The 25,119-nt window shown below is 34.5% G+C and overlaps 2 protein-coding genes across 2 annotated transcripts; both read left to right on the forward strand.

The window, feature by feature from the left end:
• The first annotated feature begins 13,109 nt into the window (after positions 1–13,109).
• LOC140855198 (uncharacterized) lies at positions 13,110–13,816 on the forward strand. Its single transcript, XM_073251075.1, has 2 exons — positions 13,110–13,437; positions 13,743–13,816. Exons 1-2 carry the CDS (start codon positions 13,110–13,112, stop codon positions 13,814–13,816), a joined length of 402 nt encoding a protein of 133 aa, XP_073107176.1.
• A 1,188-nt stretch (positions 13,817–15,004) lies between these two features.
• LOC105060428 (uncharacterized) lies at positions 15,005–23,302 on the forward strand. The gene is made up of 5 exons (XM_010944116.4): positions 15,005–15,179; positions 15,347–15,413; positions 18,446–18,576; positions 20,151–20,600; positions 22,564–23,302. Exons 2-5 carry the CDS (start codon positions 15,387–15,389, stop codon positions 22,976–22,978), a joined length of 1,023 nt encoding a protein of 340 aa, XP_010942418.2. The 5' UTR covers positions 15,005–15,179; positions 15,347–15,386; the 3' UTR covers positions 22,979–23,302.
• The last annotated feature ends 1,817 nt before the right edge of the window (positions 23,303–25,119 follow it).

A 25,119-nucleotide genomic window follows, 5' to 3' on the forward strand; every position in this document is an offset into this window, starting at 1 on the left:
GTTTTGAAGTCTTTTAGGACTTGTTTGGATGTTTAGGCCCAAAATATCGTAGGGGGTTTTGAAGTTTTTTAGAACTTATTTGGATGTTTGGATCCAAAATATCGTAAGATTTATGGATTGAGCCAGCATAATTAGGAAAAGTCAATATGGTTTAGGTTTATGTTCACAAATACTTAAGGACCTTTGGAGTAGGCCAGCTCGAATCCTATAGAGAGAAAAAAAAATATCTGTTAAGGGTTTTTTTCTATAAGATTTGGGCTGGTCCACTCTAAATTCCCTCAAATATTGTGAATACAAGCCTAGTCTAGAATTAGTTTTTCTAATGCTAGGCCAATACATAAATTTCATAAAATTTTGAGCCCAAACATCCAAACAGATCCTTAATTATTTTACTTGAAGAAGATTGACGTTGTTCTGCCCCCCATGAGTATAATAGTAGCAAAGAAGCTGAATCATTACAATCTATCATGTACGTTTAAGAAATTCTAAACCCTTTCTATATTCTAATATCTGCCCTCATATATGCATTTATAGAAATAAATATTATAAATTGGTTTCTAATGAAATAACATTTAATGGTTGTCATAAATAAATAAGAATAAAATAGAATAATCTTATGATTAGTAAAAGAATTTTCATAATCTTTTTTGTTATCTAATCATCAAATCCCTTATCTGAATAATATTTTCACAAAAAATATTGAGCGTGCACAAGACAAATCTAAGTGTTAAACAAATTGAAATGGATAAAAGTAAAATTAGAATTCATGTAAACCCTTCTAAATATATGAAATTACATAAATATCCTTATAAAGTTACAATTTACATATGTATCCTTATACATATTTCTTTTTGTATGTCTACCTATAAGGATATTTCTGTTAGAAAATATATTCCAAAGTCAATTATCAGTTTGTTGATAATTGTGCTCATACTTGTAATTGTATATAATTTTTTATTAATAAAAAATATTTGATATTTTCATTACAAATTATCCATCTTATTTAGAACTCCTGTATTGTAATGAAGTTCTTAGGACTATAATAAATTGATAAAAGAAGATTTATCGTTTAGTCCTTAAAAATATTTACGATCAAATGATATGCTGTTAATAGGACAATAGCAATATCGAGTATTGGTTGTTGTGTGCCATATAAGTTGATTATCCTCTTAATCAAGGAGTATGGAGACACTGTTATGGCATACAGATAGAATATAGGAGTACATTCACATCGAACGTTATCATTTGCTGAGTACTTTGTAGTCAAATACTTATCAAGTTGGTGTATGAATCAAGAAGAAATTGATCCTTCTGAATTAGTTGGAGATATGCATCAGTGTATTTCAATTCAGTAAAATCTTAACCAAGATAATCTATGTGATGGATTTGAAAAGTTAAAATACAATGTGATCGATTAAATTAGGATTGACAGTCAAACTCTAGATTACCTTGAGCATTAGGCTTAAAGGGATGAATTATACAGTAACGATACGCCAGTAGATTTTAGAATATTGCTTTACAATCTTTCAACCTATCTAGATGTTGGGTTTCATTACTAGATGGTTACATCGATTGGTATAGAAAATTATTTCTATGCTACCAGCTTAAGTTCGAACCTATGGGGTCACACACATTAAAAAATTTGATCAAATCTAATGGCTGAAGAGTCCAATTGGATTGTGACTCTGGTGAAGAGTCTCACTAAGACTAGGACTAGGACTCTGGAGGAGAATCCCACTGGACTGAGACTCTACTATTATTAAAGAATTAATTAGTAATTAAATTATTAATTGACTCAATTTGGTTGAGTGAAAAGCTTTGGATTAAGTCTAATTGAATTAGATTCAGTTCGACTTAGATTAAATTTGATATGATCAAGCCTGATTACGAAAAAAATTTGATCTTGATTCGATCAAGACTTAAACCAAGTTAATTTTTAATTGAAATAAGAATTTATTGAGAAGATTAGGCTCCTAATTAGATTAGATTCATTTCTATCATTGGGTTCAAATCAAATTTGATTTGGTTCAGAATAAAATTAGAAATGAAGAGTCTCAGTCGGCAAAGACTCTATCCTTATCTTTTTGCACCACAGTTGGACCCATGCCCATATCTCAACACCAAATTGGATTTGGCTTGAGTCTTTTGGCATCAAGGGTGTGGACCCAGTAAGGGTGGGTGGCAATGGATGCTGAGTCATAATCTTATCTCCTGCCTAATTCGAATGCAATTTGAATTAGAGATAAAGTGATAAGAAAGAAAGAGATTTTTCAAACAAAAAAAATTATTGGTGCCTAAATAAATTTTTTCTTAATTTTCTTGGAGAGTTTTTAGGCATGTGAGATACCAGATCTCCTCTTGACACCAAAGACCTCTTTTTGAAAATTTTTGGATGCCCAAAAATTGATTTTGGCATGGACTTTGTGGCGCCCTCCCTTGGATGAAAACCCTAGCCCTAATCTATAAAAGGGTGGCTCCTCTCTTTGGTGTCACATCTTTGTTCCCTTGCTGGTGTTTATTTTTCCATCCAAGGCCATTGAAGAGGAAGGAAGAAATCAGTCTCTAAGTTCCTTTCAAGCTAGCACTTTCAAGGACCCTAATCTGCACCAGTCTTTGTGTAGACGTGTTGTAGAGGTCAGATGACTTCGTGTGGCTGCGAGCAACCTAAAGGAGAGCCTTTCCAAGTATTGGACCAGCAAAGATCAAAATTCTTTTGGTTTGGTAATGGTTTCTAACCTATCTTGATTGTTTTGATAGATCTAATAGTTAGATCTAGGATTGCTGCATCGATGAGATGGATGCGAGTATTTATTTTTAGGTCTAAAGTATATCTTAATTCATATTTTTTATCTTGGCATTATAGTCTAGATTAGATCTTATACATATAATTAAGATTAAATTATTTAATCTTATTATTTTACTATATAAAATTTTAAAATTACATGCATAGCACTACCGCTTGTTTCTTTCAATTGGTATCAGAGCTAGGTTATTATGATATGATTTATCATGCCTTTAGATCTGATTTTATGATGTTAGATCTGATTATTTATGATTTAGATTAGATTTAAATATATATATTTTTATATCTATTTTTTATCTTGTTAGATTAGATGATCTGAGTAGCAAAGTACTCGAATTGAGTAATCACCAGGCCGTCCGATCATAGTAGTAAGTAGAGTTACATAATCCTCTCCTCCCATTCAATGGGGTGATCTTCGTGGTATATAGGGGTACCACTGTGAGGTTTCATAAAGATGAAAGCAAAAAAAGAAAAATTTACTTTCTTGCAAAACCTAAGATCTTGAAACCCTAGGAGTTGTTGTTTGTGATGCAAGTTATAAAAAAATTAGTTACATCTAATCTTGATTAATCAAAATTATTTTGATTTAAAATCATAAAAATTTAGATTTGATCTAAAAGAATTTTATGATTTAATGTAAAAAGTTGATATGAAAATTGTTTCAATACCTAAACCATATTGATGCAAAAATTTAATTGAGAATTAAGTGTTGAATCGATTAGATTTAGAATTGTGATTTAAGATCTAATGACATTGCATAAAATATGGGATATGGGTTAGCTCAAATCATGTCCTATTAATTGGATTAGATTTAAGGTTATAATCAAAGAATTAATTGATCATGTTGAATCAGATTAATCAGGATTTTTCTAATACAATAGATGTAGATGGTCAAGTCCATGTCTTTGATTAGAACAAGTGGACCTTGATTGTGGCTCACTGGTTGAACTCGAATCATTAGGTTGGTCAAATCAAAATTAATTAATCAATTGATGTTTAAGATAAGTTTAGCATTTCGATCGGTGATTTTTAATTGAAAGCGATTTACTTGATCATTTCGATGGTGTCTAAGGCAAGCTTAGCAGACCCTTCCATCGATCTCACTTACCTAGCCAATTTGATGAATTATATTTTGATTAGATTGCTAAGTAATTTGAGTTAACCCATGCCATTAAAGTTGATCAGTATGACTGATCTAGGTGCCATTTCAATCAGCATGACCCTAATCTGATTCAATGACTTGGTGAAGTCGGTAGGAGGATTGTGGTCTACTGATTGATCTCTTCTTCTTTTTTCACTAAAATTTATTAAATCTTCTAAATTATTAAGTCCCTAAAATGAGCTGGTTATGGTGATAACTAGATCATAGCCTTCCATTAAGATTTGTGGTAATGTGTCCATTATTTCTGATTGATATTGTACGCACCATCCGTCTGGTGTTTCTCTGAATGATAGAATTATCATTCATCATATGATGACTCTGTTATACTATCTAATAAATGGTTGGGTTGATCGAGCCATCCTCAGACCTGATTATTCATTAGTTAAAATCATTAAGTATGTTCATGTTAATGGTTTGATCTAACTGAAACTTTCAGTGGAGGCTCATCGCCTACTGAAATAAAATATGAGGCTAAATTAACTATTAAAAATTATTTGAAGAAATAATTGGTTAAGAACCTATCCATAGATGCATATGGATTGATCGAACCATCTTCGGGCCTATATGCAATCTATGTGGATTTTAGTATCCGCTAAGAAATTAAGATAATTTCTCGAATAGGAGGTAGAGGCTACCGATTCGTATAAAATAATGGAAGAACTTTAGACAAAAGTTCGTGTCTTTAGGATTAATAAATTCATATACATATTAGGTTTTAGTTTTTTCGTGTGTGTGCAGATATGGCCTCAAACTTGTCACTTCGATCACTGTTGGATAGTAAGAAGTTAATCGGATCAAATTTCGATAACTGATATCGAAAACTCAAAATTATCCTAGAGCAGGAGCAGATTCTGTATGTGATTACAGATCCGACACCTGAGAAGTCTGCTCTCAACATCCATGGCACGATTTGAGATACTTATTTGAAGTGGCTCAATGACCGCACCACGGTTCGTTGCATTATGCGGGCCTCCATGAACGATGAGTTTAGTCAAAAATTTGAAGAGGCTCAGCCAGAAGAAATGCTCCAAGTGTTGAGAAAGTCCTTTGATACTCCCGACGATGTTAAGCGGTATAAGATTGGTTGCATCATTTTCAATGCTCAGATGAGGGAGAGAGCATATGTCACCGATCATGTATTATATATGATCGAGCAGATCAAGAAACTGAGCAAGCTCGGCTTTTCTTTGCATGAATAGTTGGGAAAGGATGTGATCCTGAACCCCCTGCCCAAGTCCTACCTATCATTTTTCAGTCATTTTAGAATGATGAAACTTGTAGTTAACAACCACGGTCAGTTGGGGTTGCTACAGATTTTTGAGAAGGATCACCAACTCTACAAGGAGACGGTGAATGTAGTGGGAGGATCTTCTTCGGATAGTCATCGTCCCTTTGAGAACAAGAAAAAAAAAAAAAGATGCAAGGTGCTAGGAGTCAGACCCAGAATTTTAAGTTCAAGACTATCAAAGTCAGACAGAGTGCTTCTTTTGCAAGAAGCAGGATCATTAAAAGAGGAACTATCGTCAGTATATAGCTTTCCTTGATCCGAACAGGCCAAAGAAGAAGAAGCAATCAGTTGCTGGACAAGATACTTATATGATAACACTTGTAACTTCTCTCTTTTTGATACAATGACCTAGGTATTGGATACTGATAGCCGTAATAATATTTGTAATTCATTGCAGGATCTTCAGATCAGTAGGAGATTTGGAGACGGCAAGAGATTCCTGAATATTGGAGATAAAAGATCAGTTTCAATTCTAGCTTTAGAAATTATCAAGCTTGTATTCAAGTCTCACTATATTGTTCTTAATGAATGTTATTACTGTCCTAGTTTTCTTTTAAACTTTATTTCTGTAGGCCTTTTGGCCAAGTCTAATTATGAAATATCAATAAAAAAAATTTATGATATCATTTTGAATGGTGTTACAATATTGCGTGGACAGTTGAACAATGATATCTATGTTGTATCTAGGCCTAATGTAATATATATTTCTAATAAACATCTAAGAATAGATGATGTCATGGATGCCTACCTTTGGTATTGTAGGTTGGACCATATTAACAAGAACAAGATGAACATGATAGCTCAAGAAGGGATTCTTGATAAAAATGATTATGAATTGTTATCTACCTGTGAGTCTTATCTACTTAGAAAGATGATCAAATTATCTTTTAGTAGAAAGGATGAATGAGCCAGTGATATTCTGGATCTTGTACATATTGATGTATGTAGATCCATGAGCACATGTGCCAGAGGAGAGTATAGTTATTTCATTACGTTCACAGATGACTATCTAGGTATGGATACGTCTACTTGATGAAATACAAGTCCGAATCGTTTGAAATATTCAAACGGTTCCGTAATAAAGTAAAGAAATAAACTGAAAAAAAATATTAAAACTCTTCGATCTAACTGAGGGGATGAATACTTTTTCAGTGAATTTCTGATATATCTAAGAGAGAATGGGATTCTCTCATAATAGACCCCTCCAGGGATACCATAGCATAATGACGTCTCAGAAAGATGGAATCGAATCTTATCGGACATGATTCTTTTCATGATGGGATTTGCAATTATGTCGATCTTTTTTTGAAGATATGCACTTGAGACAGTCTGTCTTGTGCTCAATAATATTTCAAACAAGTTAGTTAGTAAAACACCATATGAGACATGGTCAGAGCATAGGCCGAACCTCTCTTACTTTAAGGTCTGAGGGTGTCTGGCTTATGTTAAACGATTACAAATTGACAAACTCGGATCTAGATCTGATAAGTGTAATCATAGGGTACCCCAAAAAAATGAGAAAATATTACTTTAACCTACCTGCTGAATAAAAAATATTTGTCAGTAGTAAGGCACACTTTTTAGAAAAAGAGTTTCTTAGTGAAGAAATAAGTACCTCTAAAATCGAGCTTGATGAAGTTCGATTAGTAGAAGAACTGAAACCAATGATTGAATCTGAACTAGATTTGATAAGATCAAATCTGGAGCCCAATATACAAACATCCTTAAGGCGATTCGTAGAGTACCACGTCAGCCAGACAGATCTATGATTTTTTGGTCCAGGATAGAGATCCTATTAAGCTCAATGAAAACAATGTGGATCCAATTACCTGCATGGATGCAATGCAGAGGTCCGACTCTGATAAATGACTTGAAGCCATGAAATCCAAAATCAAGTCCATGAAGGTCAACGATGTATGGACATTAGTTGATCCACCTAAAAGGGTTAAACTTATAGGATGTAAGTGGGTCTTCAAAAGGAAGAGGGGCACAGATGGGAAGGTGGAGACCTACAAAGCTCATTTGGTTGTCAAGGGTTATCGTCAGCATTATGGTATTGACTGTAACGAGATATTTTCTCCTATAGCAATGCTCAAATCCATTTGGATTATACTTGCGATAGCAGCATACTTAGACTATGAAGTCTAATAAATAGATGTGAAGATAGTTTTTTTGAATGGAGAGCTAAATGAAGAGGTGTATATGATACAACCTGAAGGGTTCATATCCACAGATGAGTCCAAGGTGTGAAAGCTTCAGAGATCCATTTATGGATTGAAGCAAGAATCTCGAAATTGAAACATATATTTTGATAAAGTAATCAAAATGTATGACTTCGTTAGGAACGGAGAGGAGCCTTACATATATAAGTGGACTAATGGTTTAGTAATTATATTTTTTATTTTGTATGTGGACGATATTCTCTTAATCAGAAATGATATCCCTGCATTATAGGGAATAAAAGTATGGCTGTTGTCATAATTCTCTATGAAAGATTTGAGAAAAGCAGCCTACAACCTAGGGATGAAGATCTATAGAGGTAGATCTAAGAGGCTACTCGGGCTCTCCTAATCTGCGTACATAAATATCATGCTGAAATGATTCAGTATAGAGAATTTTAAGAAAGACTATCTTTCGATAGGCCATAAAATTTTTCTCTTAAAGAAGGATTGTCCGACAACTCCTCAAGAGAGAGTGCGTATAAGTAGAGTTTCATATGCTTCGATAGTAGATTCTATAATATACAGCATGATATGTACAAGATTAGACGTGGCATACTCATTAGGGATAGTGAGTAGATACCAGTTTGATCCAGGAGAAAACTATTGGAAGGTCATAAAGATCATTCTTAAGTATTTGAGAAATATTAAGGACTAGTGGCTTGTGTATGGTGAAACTGACTTAAAACTAATGGAGTTTACCGACTCTAGCTTTCAATCAGACTATGACGATAGCAAGAGTGTGTCGGGTTATATTTTTGTCCTAAATGATAGCGTGATTTACTGAAAAAATTTCAAGCAGTACACTATAGCTGACTTTATTTGCGAAGTGAAGTATATCATGGCATTCAATGCTACGAAGGAAGCTGTATGATTACGAAAGTTCATCAGCGAGCTAGGAGTGGCACCCTCCATTGATGGTCCTGTCTTATTATACTACGACAACACTAGAGCCATTGCTCAAGTCAAGAAGTCGAAGTTCCATTAGCGCACCAAGCATATTCTGCGCTGCTATCATCTTATTCGGAAGATCATGGATCGAGGTGATATCAATCTTCATAAGATCGATGGAAAGAAAAATCTAGTTGATCCATTTACTAAAGCTCTTGAAATAAAAAAGTTCGATGATCACAAGTCGAAGATGGGTATACGATACTGTACTGATTGATTTTAGTTCAAGTGGGAGTTGTTGGAAAATATCTCTCAAAGCCAATCGTTAGCCTATTGATGATTGTGCTCATACTTATAATTGTATATAAATTTTTATTAATAAAAATTATTTTATATTTTTATTATAAATTATCCATCTTATTTAGAACTCCTGCATTGTAATGAAGTCCTTAGGATTATAATAAATCAACAAAGGAGGATTTATTGTTTAGTCTTTAAAAATATTCGCGATCAAATGATATGCTGTTAATAGGACAATAGTAATATCGAGTATAGATCGTTGTGTGTCATATGAGTTGGTTGTCCTCTTAATCAAGGAGTATGGAGACACTGTTATTGCATACAGATAGAATGTAGGAGTACATTCACATCGAACGTGATCATTTGTCGAGCACGCTGCTGTCAAGAATAGCTCGTAAAAGATATAGATATAAGTGTCCCTCAGATCTGAGATCACCATGGTGACTTATAAGCAACTCACTGTACTTTAATATCAAACCATCTGAGTTTCTAACTCAGTGATAGAAGGATACTAGGTACAGTCAAGTACTTATCAAGTCGGTGTTGAATTAAGAAGAAATTGATCCCTTTGAATTAGTAGAAGATATGCATCAGTGTATTTCAATTCAGTAAAATCTTGATCAGGATAATCCATATGATGGATTTGAAAGATTAAAATACAATATGATTGACTAAATTAGGATTGATAGTTAAATCCTAGGTCACCTTGAGCATTAGAATCAAATAGATGAATTATATGGTAATCATACGTCAGTAGGTTCTAGAATGTTACTTTACAATCTTTCGACCTATCTGGATGTCGGATTGGTATAGAAAATTATTCCTATGCTACCAGCTTAGGTTCGAACCAATGGGGTCATACACATTAAAAGATTTGATCAGATATAATGGCTAAAGAGTCCAATTGGATTATGACTCTAGTGAGGAGTCCCACAGGGACTGGGACTCTGGAGGAGAATCTTACTGAACTGAAACTCTATTATTAATAAAAAATTAATTAATAATTAGATTACTAATTGACTCAATTTGATTGAGTGAAGAGCTTTAGATCAAGTCTAATTGAATTAGATTCAGTTCAACTTAGATTGGGTTTGATATGATCAAGCTTGATTCAAGAGAAATTTGATCTTGATTCGATCAGAGCTTGGACTCAGCTAATTTCTAATTGGATTAAAAATTTATTGAGATGATTGGGCTCCTAATTAGATTAGGTTCATTTCTATTATTGGGTTTAAACTAAATTTGATTTGGTTCAGAATAGAATTAGAAATGAAGAGTTTCAGTCGGTAAGGATTCTATCCTTATCTTCTTGCGCCACACCTGGACCTATGCCCATATCTCAACACCAAATTGGATTTGGCTTGAGCCTTCTAGTGTCAAGGGTGTGGACCTAGTAAGGGTGAACAGCAATGGATGCTAAGTTATAATCTTATTTTTTGCCTAATTCGAATGTGATCCGAATTAGAGATAAGGTGATAAGAAGGAAATAGATTTTTCAAACAAGAAAAGTTTTTGGTACCTAAATAAATTTTTTCTTAATTTTTTTGGAGAGTTTTTGGGCGTGTGAGATATAGATCTCCTCTTGACACCAAAAAACTCTTTTTGGAAATTTTTGGACGCCCAAAAATTGGTTTTGGCATGGACTTTGTGGCACCCTCCCTTGGATGAAAACCCTAGCCCTAATCTATAAAAGGGTGGCTCCTCTCTTTGGCGTCACATCTTTATTTTCTTACTGGTTTTTATTTTTTTAGAGCTTTTTCTCTTCTTCCTCTCCTCATCTTGATCTCTTCATCCTTTGGAGCATCCAAGGCCATTGAAAAAGAAGAAAAAAAATCAGCCTCCAAGTTTCTTGCAAGCTAGCACTTCCAAGGATCCTGATCTGTGCCAGTCTTCATGTGGACGTGCTGTAGAGGCTAGACGACTTCGTGTAGCTGCGAGCAACCTGAAGGTGAGCCTTTCCAAGTGTTGGACCAATAAAGATCAATATTCCTTTGATTTGGTAATGGTTTCTAACCTATCTTGATTGTTTTGATAGATCTAATAGTTAGATCTAGGATTGCTGCATCAATGAGATCGATGTGAGTATTTATTTTCAGATCTAAAGTACATCTTAATTTATATTTTTTATCTTGACATGGTAGTCTAGATTAGATCTTATACATATAATTTAGATTAAATCATTTAATCTTATTATTTCATTGCATAAAATTTTGAACTTGCATGCGTAGCACTACCGCTTGTTTCCTTCAATTTCAGTTATTCAAATTTTAAACCATTAATCTTTTAACGGTGTTAGATGGTGTCGATATATAAGAAAGAAAAAGGAAAAAAAGAATGATATACATATAAAATAAGTATTTTATAATGGTCTTATATATGTAAATATCAATTTGAGAAGGGTATTTATGTAAATTCTAATGTTAAAAAGGATATGTGTGTAAAAGACCGAAAAAAATTAGCTGAGCGTATGAGATATAGAAACTTTAAACAAATAAATTGTTGAGTAGACTAGCTTGGGAGGCATAGACCCCTAGACAAATAGACAATTGAACAATTATCTATGAAAAATTTTTTGTACACTGCATCCGGTATATTAAAAATACATTGCCCCACCTGATTGGGTCATGTAGCCATTACTTTCTAATGCGTATTTAATGTTTACAATTCTATTTTTTCGTTTGAAATTTTGAATGATGAAAATGTTCCTCCTCTTTTAAAAAAATTATGACATCCTGTGGCTATATTATGATATCCTACAGTCAAATTATGATTTTCTGCATAGGATGTCATAATTTTTCTTCTAGAAGTCATAAAAAAAGATATTTTCATCATTAAAAATTTATGATACTTTCGAATGCATATTTAATGCTTGCAGTTGTATTTTTTTATTTGAAATTTTGAATAACGAAAATATTCTTTCTCTTCTAAAAAAATTATGACATCCTACGGTCTTATTACGATATCTTACAGTTAAATTATGACTTTCTGCATAGGATGTTATAATTTTTCTTTGAGAAGTTATAAAGAGGGAAGGACATTTAATTTTTAAATGATGCAAATGCCCCTCCCTTGCTTATGACATCCTATGGCCAAATTATGATTTCTTGTGTAGGAAATTTTAATTTGGCTACAAGATGTCATAATATGACTATAGGATGTCATAATTTTTTCAGAAGAGGAGAAACATTTTCTTCATTCAAAATTTTAATTGAAAAAACAGAATTGCAGATATTAAATGTGTATTGAAAAGCGATGGCTACGTGGCCCAATCAAATGAAATGATGCATTTTTTCTGCACCGGATGCACCGTACAAAGAATTTCTCATTATCTATAGACAATGTGAGGGTGCAGCTATCCTCACTGCATCAAATTCTTTTCACACTACACCTCTAAAATTATTGCTATTATTTGACAATAATACCCTCATTCAAGGTTAGTGCCCTGTTGACTTATTTAGGCTGCATTAAACATTACAATGTTCTATGCCTTCTGTATTTTGAATAATGCCCTCCATGCTTTTTTTTTTTTGTGTAGACGATTCTAATTCTTCTCACATATTTCCTGCCACTTCTAAATAACTCTATTTTACTAGCTAAAAAAAGAAAACATACGCCTTCTCCCCTCCCATTCTCTTGGTGTAAAAAAAAAACTCATGCATGCATGTGCCATTTCCATTGTTATCATCATCAAGATAGAGCAACTGGGCTGAAATTCTCGATTAGCAAATAAAATGATCAGGGGACTACTACCAAACCTCAATTACCCACTTAGTGTTGAATCTACGCCTAGCACTCGTAAGTCCCAAGTCTAATAGCTCTAATTTCATTTTTAGTTTTTCAAACATGAATGATATAATATATAAAGGTTTGATTCACTTATTTGTTATATTAAAAAAAGGAGGTTTGACATTTAAAGATCTTTGGTAAGATTGTTGATAGGAAGTGTCTCTATTTGCTACAATCTTTGTCAACCTTTGGCATCTAGGATTATTTCTTTGTTGTATTTCTCTTTCCACTAGTCATAGATTATTTGAATAAGTGTGGCAATTTTGTCATTGACGGTTCTAAATTTAATGATTAAACAGAGGACAGCCAGCAACAAAAGGATGCACAGCATGAAGATGATGCCATGAATTTCGATCTCTTTTGGTTAAAGACTATCAGACTCGAGATGAATTATTTGATACTATTCATGGTATTGCTTTATCACAAGGATATGCCATTGTTATTTGAAGATGTGTAAAGAATAGATATGTCACCATTAGTTGCAACAGAGGAGGAACTTATTATCCATGCAAATTTCCTATAGGGCAAAAGAAGAGGAAGTCGGCTTCTAGACTCATAAATTGTCCATTTGAGATATGGAGTAAAAGGAAAGTCGACAGAATCTAGAAAATTGAGATAAAAAATCTAATCACAATCATCAACCATCTAAGGAAAATGAGTATGGCTGGTATAAGTACACGGAAAATTCTTTCTTCATTGCGGCAAGATAATCCGAAGCCACAAGCAATATCAAAGACAGTTTACAATGCAAAAGCTAAAACAATTAAAGAGAGTTTAGCTGGTAGAACAATGATCGAAGCTTTATTTGAAGAGCTTGGTGAGGGTGGTTTCACTTATAATGTGAGGTATGGTGAAGATAATCGTGTGACACATTTATTTTTTGCACATCCTGTTTCAATTATGCTGAATAGAAATTATCCCTTTGTCTTTGTCATGCATTGCACTTACAAGACAAACAAATATAAGATGCCCTTGCTTGAAGTTATAGGTATCTCAAGTTTCAATATACTCTTCCTTTGTCTATATGCAAAAGGAGGTAGTGGAAGATTATGTCTGGGCTTTGACCATATTTAGCAAAATATTAGGGGCCGAGATTTGTCCTTCTGTGATTGTAACTGATAGAGAATTGGCTTTAATGAATGCCATTCGAGTTGGTTTTTCCAAGAATAGATAATCTCTTGTGTGTTTGGCATTTCGAGAAAAATATTTTAGTAAATTATAAGCTGCATTTGGACAAAGAGGAAGACTAGATTGTCTTGCTGTCTGTATGGACTGATTTGATAAACTCTTCAGATGAATCATCATTTAATGAAGCTTTACATGACCTGGAAGTGCAATATGAGGAGAAGGAATTAGTTCTCAATTAGCTTGGATGGATAAATTTCTACACTTTGGAAATCGTGTGACTTCAAAGGTTGAAGGTGCTCATGCAAAGTTAAAAAAGTACCTTTAAGTTTCATCTGGATAGTTTCACAAGGTAAAGGAGAGTATGCGTCTTGCCATTAAAAATCAATTCCAAGAGCTTAAAGCACAACTTTCCAGCCAGAGAATTCGGGTTCCTCGTCATTACCGCATTCCTTTCTTCAAAGATCTCGTTCTCTGCAATAAGTCGGATAGTCTGCTTACTTTGCTATATATCAGTCTTTTAAGTTCTAATACGAAACAAACATTGGGTGTAGTTTGTTTATTTTTCTTTTTAACAGATGACTGTTGTTTGTTTTTCATATAGTGATGGAAACCATTTTGACACCTCTGTTTATGTTTTCATAATCTTAATTTTTGTACCGAAGAAATCTCATCCTACATTGTCTTTAATCTCTTAGTTGTAATGATATGTTTTTTTTGGCAAATTAGTAACAGGTCATCTTAAAAAAAAAAAAAAGCAGAAAAAGTCAAGAAATGCAAGCCATGCAACGGGCAGAATGTTTAATGCACCTTAAACAAGTCAAATAGGACACTAACTTTAAATGGGGGTAGAATTGTCATTTATAGGTAACACTTAAAATGGTGTAGTGTACAAAATTTTTTGAGGACGTTTGATTTGTAACCGAAATTAAAATGAAAATAAAAATATAAATAATTTAAAATTGAAAATAAAATGATTAAATTTTTTAAAATATTTAATTCATGATCAAAATCAGAATGATCAAATTTTTTAAAATATTTGATTCGTGATCAAAATCAGAATCGAAATCAAAATTGAAATGAAAAATTGAATTCATATAAGAGAATAGGGATTGAGTTCTGTGTAGGTTGATTTATTTTCATTCTATTCTGAAATCAAAATCGAAATAATTTTTTTACTAAATAATTAAAATAAAAATTATTTATTTTGATTCTAATTTCAGATTTCTATTTTCTCCGATCAAACATCCACTTTGTGCAGCGGGAATAGCTGCACCCAGGATGCAACGGTAGTCTGAACGGGTCGGGCGGATTGGGCATCCACATGCCGATAATACCAAGCCGGTGAGCCCCAGGCCCAAATTAAGCCGCCCCTTTCCCATTCGATTAGCGGCCTCTATTTAACCGAGGGCAGCGATTTCGGAGACTTCAGATAAGAAAGAGGGAGAAGAGAGAGAAGGAAACTCCAGCGCGATTTCAGATAAGAAAAAGGAAGAGAGAGAGATAGGAGGACGGCATCTGCGCGGCGGGCGGGCGGGCGGCCGGCGGCAGAGGGAAGGAGGGGAATTGGCGGCGCCAGAGGGCGGTGGGAACAAAGCTTTCAAGGTAACTCCTATCCTTTTTCCTTTACATTTTTATCCACAAAGTTTCTTTGTTATGCTGCTTGCTGCTTCTGATTTCTAGTTCTGAATTTATATGTGTTGATTTTTTAAATATGTTATTGAAATGGGCGGCGTATCTGTAAGTATGAATATGCTTTACTGGCATTCCAGGGCATCTAGGGTTCAAAAATGAGGGTCCGAAATTAGGAACATGGCGTTGTTAGCACACCAGATGCAGGTATGTGGTATCAGAAATCCATCCTCCTGTTGTTTGCATACTTTGTCCTGTTCCGCTGAATCATGAGTAGTTGAGGCTATTTTTGCTGTAAAAAATCGTTTTTTCTTATTTGTTTTGAAAAATAGATTTAAAGATTATCTTTATTGGGAGTTATTTGATGAAAAGCATGGAGCTTTTTATGGTTTTAACCGTGTTTTCCCCTTTAGGGGCATTGGCTTCTTTTTCTGGCCTTTGAGTGATTGTTTATGACATGGCCGTGGAGTTTGGAGAAGAAGAGGAAGAAGATCTTGGGTGCTTCAAGGGAGCCAACCTCCTAAATTTAAGAACGGGGATAACGCTTCATTGTCCTTCCCATTCTGATCTTTTCTATAGAATACAACAATAGGATTCCAGCATCATCTAATGACCTACCCACGTTCACCACTACAGGCTTCAAAGACACAAACTACAACAGGAGGAGACTCCAAACATGTAACACCACAAGACTAGAAACATGCAACAACTAGAAAATAACAAATATAAAAGTGGACTTTAAGCAGACATCACTGATCGTGATATAGTAGCAGAAATGATGCTTTGAAGGGTAAATTCATCTTCTAATCCAAAAAACACTTCCTAAGATAACCCAGTATAACTGGGAGAAGAGAAAAGGAAAGACTGAATTTATTAAGAGATTCTGAGGTTTCAACTTGTTCGTCAAATGAAATGATTGGACAATTTGGACCAAATGGCTTTTGCATCTAGATGACTGCTGTTTTAGCCTTCTTGCTTAAATTAACCATCAAAACCTTTGTTTTGTCCATTGGATCCTTTCTTCATCTGCATCATTTGCTACTTGATTGATATGCATCATCATGTGGCAAGAGCTTGCAAGTTGTAGAAGAAGTGGTTAGTACTTAAGAGTTGTACTAGTTCAAGATTTGTTTGACAATAAGTGCAGAAATAAGAAAGTACTGGTCCATTAGAAGAAACAAGCAAGGTGCGTGCATGATGTGGTAGGAGCAAAAATGATTGAAGATGAGAGAGGTGGTTATAGGAACATGGGTTGGGATGTAGATTAGTTGATGCAAGTGTCTAAATTTGAAATTTTTTATTATAGTTGTATTTGATGATGGATGATAGAGAGAATGAATTCATTAAGGCTTTTATTCTTTTTTGGAAGAAATAGTGGGCTGAATTTCCTTTGAAGTGGACCAGTTGGAGGCCTCACCATGAACAAAATCTCTCTTTCTGCCATCCACCTCCCCCTCTCTCTCGCGTGCGCGCACACACGCACACACTTGCACACATGCACACGCACACACTTGCACACATGCACACTCGCACACGCGCGCACACACACACACACTGACTGACACACTTGCAGGAGAAGAGCATGTAGCATGTGGGATGCATTAGTCATATTTCTTTTGCATTCAAAATTTTGGCGAAGAGGAGGCATATTTTATTTTCTTTATCTCCATGGTGTTCTGTGAAATTGCAACTTCAAAGAAGGATGATTAATTTCTTGTAGTTAAAGCAACTAATATTTGGGATCATAGAGAAATTGCATGTTTTATGCACATAGACCTTAAGGACAACGTCTTGTTAAGCGGATAGTGTTATGTGCTTATTTTATTAAAAAATATTGGATCTAACTTGTTAAATCTAGGAGATATTTGATGACATCTAGTTGTTGTTGGTTTTAACTGTTTACTAGTTGGTTTAAGTGCTGTTTGGTAATGGGCTTTATCTAGGAAGAAGTGATGATGTGGCATCACACAATTAATCATGGAATTCTTTTGTAATCTGTGGTAGAGAATTCAGTCAAACTTTTGTTCTTCTAGGTGGGAAACAATATAGTCAGAGGACAAGTCATAGTTTTCCTTGATAGGTTATCTAGTTCTAGAATAGGGTGGGATAATTCTTTTGGGATTAGCAAATTTTATTTCCATGTCGTGTTTCATTTGTACAATGTCAATAATGAATTTGTTTGGGTGAAAACAAAATTGTCCTTGACTTTATGGTTAATTTTTGTTAGCTAAAGGGCTTTTTGGTAATTTTATCATTGGTTGTGGTGTGGGATAAAAAACTGGGGACAAAACCTAATTCCAAGGGACTTAAGGAACCAACAGTCCCCATTTATCCCAAGTTTGACCAAACTGTTAGGTGTAAGTGATTTTGGGGGGCCAAAATGGTGTGTTTGTCAATTATATGAGGATAAGAGAAGGATAAGTGGGGGATGAAGGCCCTTATCCTATTTCCAAATTGGGGCCTAGGGTAGTATTTGGTTGCGGAATAGATTTTGGAAGGCATCTTTCTTGTATTGTTGGAGGGATGGACCTTTTTTGTGAAATGGGAGCTTTTTGGCATTTGGCCTAAGGGACAAGTACATGGAATAAGGGGCATTTAATACACATTGGATTTTGTAGTAGTGGGATTGTATCATTAGACAAAATTGCCCTTCCACTTTTTTTGAGTGTTTAAAGATTGGATCGGTGCAAAAGAGTAATTAGGAGGGGATAAGTTTGTCCCCTTCCATCATATATCTATTTCACCAAAATGGTGGAATAGAGATGACTTGTGGGCCCACATACACCTACATGGTATAAGGCGCTATTCTCCACCCTCTTTTGGCATTTGGCAGGATATCCCCCAACTTTATGGGTAATATCCCCCATTTTGTTCTCAATCCAAACACACCCCATGGAACTAGGAGGGCATATCCCCTGAAAAGCAGATCCTGGGAGGTTACTTCTCCCTTAAGCAAAAGTTGTTGCTTCCTTTTTTGTTTCACCTTGTTATTTTATACCAAATAACTGCCAGGTTTGTCTCATTCTTCCTCCATTTAGATATTAGTACCACAAATTTCTCACTTTAACACGATAGAATTTTCATGAAGTTAGGCTTAAGAAAAGGATATATAGGACATGTAAAATCAGAAGGTCGATATTTGTCTACGTGTTTAATTACCAAGTATTGCTGTTTCCATGTGTAGTACCAAACAAGATCTCTAATATTTTATGATTATGCATGCTTGCAATGTGCTTCAGGGTTCTTATTCAACCTGTTCCTTGAGGCCTAAAGCATTGATCCATATAGTGAGGTGGAGATCTTGTGCGGCATTTCAGTTCATTGGAAGGAAAGATGAGTTTATACCACTGAAGCATCGGTTGCATTTCAGGTGAGAGGTAAAAGATTTATCAGTGAGATGCTATTTGTGTTGAAATACATTTTTTATTGTATAGCTGTTGTATCATTGGTTTGTCATAAATAATGTGTTATAGGATATGGAGTTGTTTTAACCAAAAAGAAAAAAATTATAGATCATGAGGATGATGGGAATTGAGAAACCATTACTTATTTAATTTTCTTTTGTGCATTAAACTTATAAGTCAAATTAAGGTGCTATTATTACTAGAGAAGTTCCTCCATGTCATGTATTTTTTGATGCCTATTCTACTACAAGTTTTGTATTTATGGTGTCTGATATTTCTTTTTGAGAATGAAAACAAATTAAGGTGCTTCTCTAGCTTTTTAGCTTTGAAGTTGCAGCCATGGTTAAATTTGTAATATGTAAATTAGGAATTGGATATTCCATTGTATTAACCAAGCCATCAGCATTATGGTAAACGAAGTGATGTTGACCAGCAGACCAGAGCCTCTTTGGTTTCCTATCTTACCATGTCAAAGCATTGAACGAGATCTCAGTTCTTGTAGGTTCCTTGTCTATATGGATGCACCTGAATATATGAAATGGAAAATCAGAGATTAAGATGATTGAATCTTAGCTTAAAAAACTTGGAGATGAATTCAAGTGCAACCAACGCAAATGACAGCTTAGCGGGTTTTCTTTTTCATTTTTATCTTTCTTTAATGTAAATTTGAAAATTCTGGTTCCAAGATTATATCTACAGTTGCTGGTTGTTGTTGGTATTGTTTGGATACATAGTTTCATGAGATTAGGAATAAAACTTAAATCGTTAACCCCTTAGGCCATCTTTATGATGCTCACTAGGTGGATTAAGTTATGATCTAAAAAGTTTGATAAGTTCAATAACTTGTCCATGCGAATATCTGCTTTCCTGTTTAATTCAATATTGGTATTCTGGAGGGCTGTAAACAGAGATATGAGTCCATTAGACATTATGGATAAATATCGTTTGGGTATCTCTATAATCTGTAAGGTTTGTAAGTGTTATAGTGAATCTTGTTTTGTCAGGCTCGTTACTCTGGAGAGTCTCACTTTACTATTTGTTTAATTTGTCATTATGAGATCAATATTTTTCTATTCCAATCAGTGGTGCATATTGCTTTTGGAGTTATGTCCTTGTATAGATTTATCTTTTCTAATATAGATTGTCTCAGAGTATCCTAATGTTTCAATGGTGAGTGGCACCCACTGCAATAACAAGTCTTTCTAAAAAAATATCTGGCTTTGATTTTTAATTTATGAAGAGACCATGTGCTCTTCCACTTGACCCTTCATTATGTTCTGAAAGAGGCGTAGGATGAACAAAAAATCTTTGCAGTGTTTTCACTTGTTTAGTTTGTCTTTTATTGGAAATATTGTTCTCTGATGTTCCTATGCTTAAGAAAAAGAGTTCTCTTCTGTTGTCCTGAAGAAATCTCATTGTTTGTATTATAGTTATATTTTACTGATAGAATGTCATGTACATCAAGTACTTGTGAGGCCTTATCATGTTCACAATCTCACATGCTGATAATTCTCTTGCATTATTATGCTTGCTGTACCAGAGGCCGACCTATTATTTCACAAAAGAGGAGAGCTTTCAAAGTGTCATCTTTTAAAGGCAATGCCCAGCATGATGAACCAGAAGCCAGAGACAGTTGCTCAAAATTTCTCAAGGCACCGGTTCAGCTCTCCACACAAGATGATAGTGAAGAAATTTTATCTGATTCTCATAATGGACAACAGCATCCACTATCTTATGCACCGGAAGGCAGAGAAGACACCAGAGCTGGATCTCTTGCAATACAAAAACTATTCAGAAAGTGGTTGATCATGTTGCGGACACAGACATCTAGTCAGAGAATGGATGAAAATATCTGGCAAGAACCTGCCCAGGGTGTAACTTCTGAAGGTCAACATGTGACTGTGAGAATGAAGGCAGGGATTATGTTGAAGGCTGCACTTGTGTACTTTCTGGGACTTGATGCAACAATATCTATCCCACTTTTGATATTGTGAGTTCTGAGATAAGTGCTTTTGCTCATAATTGTTCTTTGCTGTTCAATTTTTCTACTCGATTGTGCTTGTATATTCACACTAACTTGATAGGGCTATCATGTTGACTGCAATTGATGTCATTGTTTGTAAGATCACCTTCTCCATGCTTGTAATAATATAAAATTTTAATATTATATTGGGTGATTTCATCTGATAGCTATATACACGTGGACTTTCAATATTTGTGTATTTCAATCCTTGATATGGGCTGTATTGATTCCATATCATGAACCTTTTTTTTTTTCGGCTAAGGAGAGGAGGCAGTGAAAGGGAGTAGGAAGGATTAGAGAGGGCATTGATTTCACAACAAGGATATTGGGATAATTTCAATGTATCTAAAAGTTGTTTCCATTTTCCAATGCCTCAAAATTGGATTGTGTGATTAACAACCTCTCTGATCTCTTTTTTCTCCCTTTGCATTACTTCTAAGCTAATTATAAAGTTTTTATGCTATATGGTCTTAACCATACAGATGGTGTGATATACTGTGGCACCTGGAGTTTCGAAATAAATTTTGAGTTGCGTATGGCTTAATCATTATATATGCAATTGGACTTTTGACTTAGTCTTGACATAAAAGAAGTGGTTGTTGACCAACTGTAACAAGCACCAATCCACAAGATTGAGTTACTTTAAAATGATACTTGGACAAATTGGTCTTGGTTACTTGTCATTCATACAATAAGGCATGCAGGAGGCTGTGTATTGGTAGTTATTCATGGAATTGACTATCAATTTGGAAGAGCAACCATGAAGGAGGAAGTTACCAATGTAAGAAACTACCCAAGGGTAGGTAGTTATTTTGGTATAAAACTACGTTTCTGTGCTCGATAAGGCAAGAAGACTTCTTGTGGACTGTTTCTGAACCTCTATATAACTATGGCTATCGAAAGGGAATGGGCCTCTTATAGCCTTGTTGTCCTGGTATTACGATCCTTTATAGAATGAAGGTCTGAACTCTTGAGTTTATCTTGGTGTTCATAATCATTCATACCAAAGATATCAAAGATGTATGACTTTAGATTGAATGAAAACTTGTTTATTTGCTTTATTTGATCTAGTTCTTCTTTTTGCTGTTCGTTTGATTTTTCCACTTAGTTGGTGAATTTAAGTCCTCACCATCAGAGGCAAAATCAAGAGGCTTTTTGCTGTTCGTTTGATTCTTCTGGTAATGCTTTGCCATCGATCTAAGGGGCTGTCTAGTTATCTCCAAGTTTTTCTAAATCATATAATTATAAATCATAATTTCTGTAAAACATGTTTTATGAAAAACAGGGGGGAACCATTTTCCGTGAACGTTAATTTTGAGGTTTTACAACTTGCCAATATTAGCGAAAGGTGTTCTATGGAAAACATCCAAACAGTTATTTTGTAAAACTCGTTCATTTTTTTATTGAACAAAAAGCCTCTAAGTCACGGTCAACCATGACAAAAATTAAAGTGTTCTAACACTTATCTGTAGTTTGTAACTTTAATTAGCATTGACATCCAATTAATGGCATGGGATATTACATTATTCAGTTATTTTTTGCCTTCTACTTCAATGTCCCTGTGAGTTTGCATATGGTTTGAGGTGGTTTTGTTTAATTAATTATGTAAAGTTATATGGTAAGTAAATGTCATTGAATTTGTCCAAAGATGTGATTTTTTTATTTTTATTTAGGTTGGAGGGTTTTTGAACTGGATGGTTTGTGTCTGCTGTTTAATGAGGCAAATTATTTCACTGCATTCTTCAAATATAATGCACTTTATCCTTATGTCATCAATGGATCAAAGAATTAAAGCAAGATTTTCTGTTCTCCTTTTCGTTGTAGGACTATCTTATTGAAATTTATTTAGCTTCTTCTTATAATTTTGCTCGCTATGAGCAAAATTAGATTTTAGCTAGCAAAGAAAGCTAACTCGTGCTGTTTCTTGCAGCATACCATGGTACCTAACTGTCAGAGTGGTGTATGGAGTAGAAGTCACAAAGGAGTTGACGCCTTTATGGATTCTTGGGCCTCTAATCGTTGCTCTCTATATAAAAATCATTCAAGGACTCTGTTCACTGTATCTTTTCGTCTTCATGCAAGCTGTTAGATTGGTGAAGAACCTACCAACATACTCTTTGTTGGTGCATAATTACATAGCTGAGGGAAAGCTCAAAGCAGTTTTCTGGGCCCTTTTCTGGAAGCCTATAATAGACATCAAAAACTTAGATTACAGGGATCTTTTCAGACAGAAAGCCCAACAACTTGGAGAGTGGGCGGGTGAGAAATATCTCGATTTTATTGAATCAATATGGCCATACTACTGCAGAACTATCCGATTTTTGAAGAAAGCACATCTCATTTAGCTGTGGTTATCAAAGATCACAGCTGCTGTAATCATCTCTTTATGTGTTTGCAAAAATGACCGTCCAGTTTTGGAATAACTGCTGATTTTTTGTGAGGTTTTTACTAGAAAGATAGTGATGCGGAATTGGAAATTTCTGGTATTCTTTATTAAACAAGGTTCTTCTCCTTGAGAAAGAGAGATTATGATTGGGTATGTGATTTTCAGGTATTGTACTCTTTATGGCAGTTACTTGATATATTCTGTAATTGTTAAATATTTCATTTTACCCCCTTGGAAGATTTGATATTGTGGAATTGAAACATGATGATACCATTTGATGATCTGATCTTTATTAGATCTGATATTTATGGGGTACATGAAGAAGCTGTTGTTTTTCTGGGATTCATTAGTCAAGTATGTTGTCAAAATTTTTTAAGCTTGCCATGTAAAATTTACGTTGTGCTATTGAGAAGGTGGGGTTTCTCTAACAATTTGTTGTCGTGGACGAACTTCCTTCAGAGTCTTGAATCAGTATGTATGTATTGATTGCATTAAAAAATATTTTCCTAATATCTGAATTTTGGATGCATTTTGGAAGAAAAAGAGGTTGGAAGAAATAATGTCTCATGTCTCTTTAGAAGTAGCCATAAGTGCAGATTTATAATTTTTAACCATGCAGATCCCCTGGTTTGTGTTGTTCAGAAGATTGAGAAAAGGTTGTGCATGAGCTCTAGATTACGGTTTCTGTTGGCATTTATTTATTGTTTGCACAGATTTGGACATTGGCACCACAGCAAAATCAACAATGTGATATTATTTTTGGGGTGTCTGGGTATGGGTGTTTGAATTTGCTTCATGTCGCATTGTTAAGGGCCGAAGTAGCGTTACCCGTCTGGAACTTCATCAGTATGACCGGCAGTTATAAAAAAGTTAGTCTTTTTAGAGGGTGTTTGGTTGGGAGGAGTGAAAATCTGGAATCGCAATGAGTGATTTTTATTTCAATCAGTTGGTTGGGAGGAGTTTCATTTCGATTTCGGGATGGAATAGGAATGGTTCAATTTATATAGAATTCAATCCATATTTTTTTTTATAGATTTAATTTTTCATTTTAATTTCGATTTTGATTTTAATTTCGATCATAAATCAAATGCATCGAGAGATTTGACCATTTTGGTTTCAATTTCAAGCCATTTCGATTTTTATTTTCATTCTGATTTTGATTGCAAATCAAACACCTCTTTAATATATGAAGCTAAATAAAATGTTTATGGTATTAATTTCTTGTATTAACATCGGCATTTCAGGGGTTTTTATTTCTAATTCAACATTTAGGGGTTATCATGCAGAAAACCCACGCCATTTTAGCCTCTGCTTTGGACTGGTCTCAACCTTATCTAAGCTGTGACCTGAGAAAAGAGAACTTAAAAAGGATGCCATTATGTTTTTGACCATCAAACCATATAAAAAGGATGGTCTAATACATAAGCCTCTACCATTGCAGGTTTTGGAGAGGGTTGGATGTATGTAATCTTATCTTTTCATGCGGATTAGTTTTTATATTTCGACTACTCAAATCTAACAAGAACCATGATGACTGTTTGAAGCTAGAAAGAATTTTGCCGCCAAGCTTGTATATTTTTCTTTCCCACTTCGGATGATATGCCTGTTTATGATTTCCTACTTCGGATGAGACCTAATTCTTTAAATATGTATGATGGAGAAGCCAAGTTTTGTTATTTATTTTGAGATGACAAATTTTCTTATGATCATTTATGATTTCATCCAAGGGGAAAAATAAGAGTTTAGCGGGTGTTTGGTTCGTAATCGAAATCGGAATGAGAATAAAAATCGGAATGGTTTGAAATTGGAATCGAAATGGCCAAATCCTTCGAAGCATTTGGTTCGTGATCAGAATTGGAATCAGAATGAAAATTTGAATCCATAGAGGAGAATAGGGATTGAGTTCTATATAGATTGAGCTATTTCCATTCCACCTTAGAATCAGAATTGGAATGGGACTCCTCCCAATCAAACGGTTAGAATGGGAGTCATCCATTCCGATTTCAGACCCTCACTCCTCTCAACTAAATACTCCCTTAGTTCCATGATAGTGATTCATATTTGCATACACCTGAAACTCAAACTAAGCCTTGATCCCAA

This window comes from Elaeis guineensis, chromosome 2 (assembly GCF_000442705.2).
Source record: "Elaeis guineensis isolate ETL-2024a chromosome 2, EG11, whole genome shotgun sequence".
Lineage (NCBI taxonomy): Eukaryota > Viridiplantae > Streptophyta > Magnoliopsida > Arecales > Arecaceae > Elaeis > Elaeis guineensis.

Excerpts from the sequence above, each read along its gene's own strand:
- LOC105060428 (XM_010944116.4), top strand. The coding sequence starts at position 15,387 with ATGGCGTTGTTAGCACACCAGATGCAG. Across the intron at positions 15,414-18,445 it reads TGTTAGCACACCAGATGCAG|GGTTCTTATTCAACCTGTTC; the intron begins GTATGTGGTATC and ends AATGTGCTTCAG. Across the intron at positions 20,601-22,563 it reads TCTATCCCACTTTTGATATT|CATACCATGGTACCTAACTG; the intron begins GTGAGTTCTGAG and ends TGTTTCTTGCAG.
- LOC140855198 (XM_073251075.1), top strand. The coding sequence starts at position 13,110 with ATGGCTGGTATAAGTACACGGAAAATTCTTTCTTCATTGCGGCAAGAT. Across the intron at positions 13,438-13,742 it reads GCCCTTGCTTGAAGTTATAG|ATGAATCATCATTTAATGAA; the intron begins GTATCTCAAGTT and ends TAAACTCTTCAG.